The following is a 4,208-nucleotide window of genomic DNA, read 5'->3' on the forward strand; positions in this document are numbered from 1 at the left end:
TGGATGCATGGATGGCGGATGGACACATGGATAGATGGATGGATGGGAGGATGGATGGATGCATGGATGGGCAGATGGATGGATGGATGGATGGATGGATGGATAGATGAGTGGGAAAGTGAATGGCTAAGAGTGTAAATGAATGGATGGGCGAGCTGCAGACTGGCTCAGGAAGAATTGCATCTCAAAAGGAATTTTGTAAATCTCTGAAATGTGAGGACTTGGCACCCCCCAGAGGCCAGAATCTCTAATGACTCATGTCCCTTAAAGCCCTGAGAATCTGGGGCACTGACCTAAAGAAGGTCAGGGGTCTGAGAAACAAAAAAAAATCTAGGGTCCACTGCTGGCTCTTCCCCTGACTTACTCGGGGACCTTGGGAATTTTCAACCCTTCTGAGGCTCAGTTTTCTCAACTGGAAAATTGAGCTAATCAAACCGGATGCCTGTGATGCTATGAGTTGTAAACAAAATCATGTATGTAAGTGTCTGAGAGGGTCATGTGGCACATATCAGGTGCCCATAGAATGTGACTTCCTTGGGGCACATGGGTGGTTCAGTCTGTTAAGCGTCCGACTTCAGCTCAGGTCATGATCTCATGGTTTGTGGGTTCGAGCCCCACATCAGGCTCTCTGCTGACAGCTCAGAGCCTGGAGCTTGTCTTCAGATTCTGTGTCTCCTTCTCTCTCTGACCCTCCCCTGCTCGCACTCTCTCTGTCTCTCAAAAATAAATTAAAAACATTAAAAAAAAAAAAGAATGTGATTTCCTTCCAAGGGACAGCCTTAGAGCACGCATGCTCACACGTGTGTACACACACACATGCACACACGCACACACGCACACACCTCAGTAAGGAAGAAGGACACAGAGCGAGACCCCAGGCCAGACCAGATCCAGAAAGGCAGAGGGGGACACACTTATTCTCCAGGGGTTCCGTGCTCTGACAGGGCTGACCCAGCCTCGGGGCCGGGGTGCTTAGGGAGTGGGGACTCGGACACGGCCCCCGAGCCCTCCTGGGGCTCAGTTTCCTGGGCCTGGGCCAGCTGGGCCGTGTGCTCAAAGGCGGCCTGCAGCAGGTGGGAGGCGAGGCAAGTGGTCCAGGTGATGACATAGGCCAGGTGCCAGGAGGTGAGCATGGCTGCGTTCTCCACCCACCGGTATAGACCCTTCAGCGGAGCCAGGAGCTCAGGCACCACACAGTTGTCCAGCAGAGCCTGGAGGGAATAAGCGAATGGGCAAGGGGCCACCGGGTGCTCAGAGGGTGGCACTGCCTCACTGCCACGCCCGGGCCCGCCCTCCACAGCCCACCTTGCAGAGCAGCGAGCCGAGGCTGCAGTGCCGGGCCCCCCAGCACAGCCTCCTGGTCACCAGCAACAGCAGCAAGACTACCAGCATCAGCCTGCGCAGACCCGACAGCAGCAGCTCCATGCAGGTGGCCGCAGACACGATTAGCCGCTGCCAGGCCAGGCCCACAGCCCGGGCACAGCCCAGCACGCCAGCGCACACCAGCCGGGGCGTCCGCAGTGCCAGCCACAGGAGGACCTCTACCAGTGCCAGCCCGGCCTGTAGCACCTGGCCTGCGGAGCGGGCTGCAAGCCCAGGGGCTGGGGGGGCCTGGGGGCCGTGGGACCCCCAAGCCTCCTGGGCCAGTTCCGCCAGCCAGTGGTTGAAGAGGACCATCTTGAGGAGCAGGAAATTGTAGAGGTGGGCCCGGTTCTGGACCAGCTGCGGGAGCAGAGAGAGCAGAGCGCCCATCGTCACCCACCTGGGGGAGGGACCCTACCCACCCTGGGTTTTCCTGTAGGGGGCGGGACTGCCTGGCCACCGTGGGCTGCGCCTCCTTCCCTCGAGGCCTCAGTTTCCCCAACAAGAATGATCCTCATCCACCCGCTGCTGAGAACTCCGTTCTCAGGTGGAGCCTTTAGAAGGTGTCTCCTATTATGTTTGGTTTTCTTTCCCTTGGATTTCAGGGATTATTTATAATACTCAAAGCTGAAGGAAGCAGATTTATTATTATTATTATTATTATATAAGAAGTGACCATCCCTCTCATCCCTCTGGTCCTGTGGGATTTGAACCTTGAGCAGTTTTTTCTCCCAAAAGCCTAGGCTTTCCTGCTCAGCAGTTGCCTATTGAGGGCAGCCTGGGGGCAAAGGGCAGAGCCATGGGAGTAGAGAGATGTGAGGCACAGGGCAGTGGGACAGTCACTGTCACACCATGGAGAGGGGTGAAGGAGAGGGAGGGCCCCGAGAAGATCTCCGGGCTTCTGTCCTGGGTGACAGGGTGGATAGATGTCTCCCATCCACTGCGAGGAAAGAGTGAGCTGGGGTGGGGAACAGGTCTGTGAACGAGAAAGTTCCGCCTGAGGCCTGGGGCTGACTCGTCCCTCAGCAGAGCCCCAAAGCTCGCAGCCCTGAGTAACGCCAATCCCCCTGTCTGGACTTCACGTGCCGCTGTCCAGAGAATCCCTTGGAGCCGAGGGGACCGAGCAGGAGACAGCCATCTGGGGGTGGCCGTGTGTGCCATCGCAGGCACTGTGGCTTGGGGCTGGGGCTCCTGAGAGCTGTCAGATTCCTCCAGGTCCTACAGGTTGGGCCAGGCCGCCAGGCTCCCACAGCCACGAGGTGACTGAGAACAGCTGGGTGGCCCCCACTCCGGTGCCCCTGTTCCCCACTCACCAGCACCAAAACCTTCACCATCACCAGCAGAATCCCCAAGAGGCTGGATCTGCCTGGAGGAACGGCCTCCATGTCTGGCCCTTCTCCCCTTCCTCCAGCTGGGAGAGGGAGGGTGACCTCACAGACACTGCAGGGTGGAGACCAAGTTACCGTGGGGACCGGTTGCCACAAGAGATCCCCTTTTACCTGCCTCCCGCCCCTCCAGGGCACAAAAACCAGGTACTTTTCTTCCACGTCCTGTCCTTCCTGGTTGGAGATGGCCCCTGGGGACATCAGTTCCCCGTCTGGCCCGAGCGGGCACCGGAGAAGGTCCTTGGATGGACAGCCCTGGGTCTGCAGCGGGCAGGGGAGGCTGGCAGGAGCCCAGACGCTGCGGCTGAGGGTGGGTGCTGCATCTGCCCACATCCCTGCAAATCCCAGAGCAGCAAAGGCCTGGGAAATAGACATCTTGATTCCCCAAGGTCACAGGCAACACTGTATTTGGAGGCAGATGGTGAAGCCCCTCCCTCAGCCTCCCACTCCCACCCAAGTCACAAAGCGGAGAAATGAGGTTGTGACTTTTCCTCTCCCATCTTCGTGATACCCGAGACTGTTCGAAGAGGGTGAGGGTGCAAACGTGTGCTGACCTAAGGGCCCCAGAGCTCAGGAGAGGAGCAGGGACTGCGGGAAAGGGGATGATCTGCTGAGCCGGCCCGCCCAGGGCACCCAGGAGGCCACAGGCCACCTGCAGCATCCCTTGAAACTTGCAGGAGGCCGGGATGAGGATCCAAGGCTCAGAATTCTGGGAGAACCCAGAACCTTGATCGCAGCATTTCTCACATTGCTTTTCTGTCTGGGTCCCGGCAGGTGGCCCCAGGAGGGGCTCATGCCTTTTAGAAATGTTTTAAAAGCCCTCCCTCTGCTGGACAGGCTACTGTCATGCAGGGCTCAGTGACTTGGCCCCTCTGTGCCCATCAGAAGGGTGGGCACTGCCCCAGCCCTTGCACACAGCATGATTTCAGTCCTCACCAGCCACCTCAGCCAGGCACCCTTGTGCAGGATACAACCTACCCAACTGGACATGGAAACCTGCCATTATGAGTCCCTGGAACAGAAAGGATGACCTCTGCCCAGGGCAGTTGTGGTCACCATTCGTTTCCTCTCCTGGGGCAACAGCTTAGGTCTGGAGGGGGCATGTGCCAAGTCCCTCGGCTCTGTCCTCTGCCTTGCCTCTCCCCCTCCTACCCTCTGTGGCTGCAACATTATGGCACCGAGGGGTCACTGGGGCTTCCTCCTTGAGCTAAGTTTTGAAGGATGGGTAGGAGCTTCCCAGAGGAAGGGTGAAGGGTGGTCCACACAGAGGGAAACGCATGATTCTAATAATTACGTCTTATTAGCGCATAAAGCGGAAGGTGGGGAAGAGCACAAGGCGAGTGGTGAGATGGGCAAGGGCCACATGGGCCACAGAATATTCTGTTACTCAGTGAGAGCCATCCCTTTGGCTCATGCGGCGGTGAGGCCAGGAGGAAGGGGTCTGGGGGAGGCGGAGATCAG

At 58.1% G+C, this 4,208-nt stretch overlaps 1 protein-coding gene across 1 annotated transcript; it reads right to left on the reverse strand.

Moving 5' to 3' along the window:
• Positions 1–889: 889 nt before the first annotated feature.
• Positions 890–2,790, reverse strand: TMEM270 (transmembrane protein 270). Its single transcript, XM_029948796.1, has 3 exons — positions 2,676–2,790; positions 1,306–1,722; positions 890–1,211 (listed from the first exon to the last, which is right to left on the reverse strand). Exons 1-3 carry the CDS (start codon positions 2,745–2,747, stop codon positions 915–917), a joined length of 786 nt encoding a protein of 261 aa, XP_029804656.1. The 5' UTR covers positions 2,748–2,790; the 3' UTR covers positions 890–914.
• Positions 2,791–4,208: the final 1,418 nt, after the last annotated feature.

Source organism: Suricata suricatta, chromosome 8 (assembly GCF_006229205.1).
Source record: "Suricata suricatta isolate VVHF042 chromosome 8, meerkat_22Aug2017_6uvM2_HiC, whole genome shotgun sequence".
Classification (NCBI taxonomy): Eukaryota; Metazoa; Chordata; class Mammalia; order Carnivora; family Herpestidae; genus Suricata; species Suricata suricatta.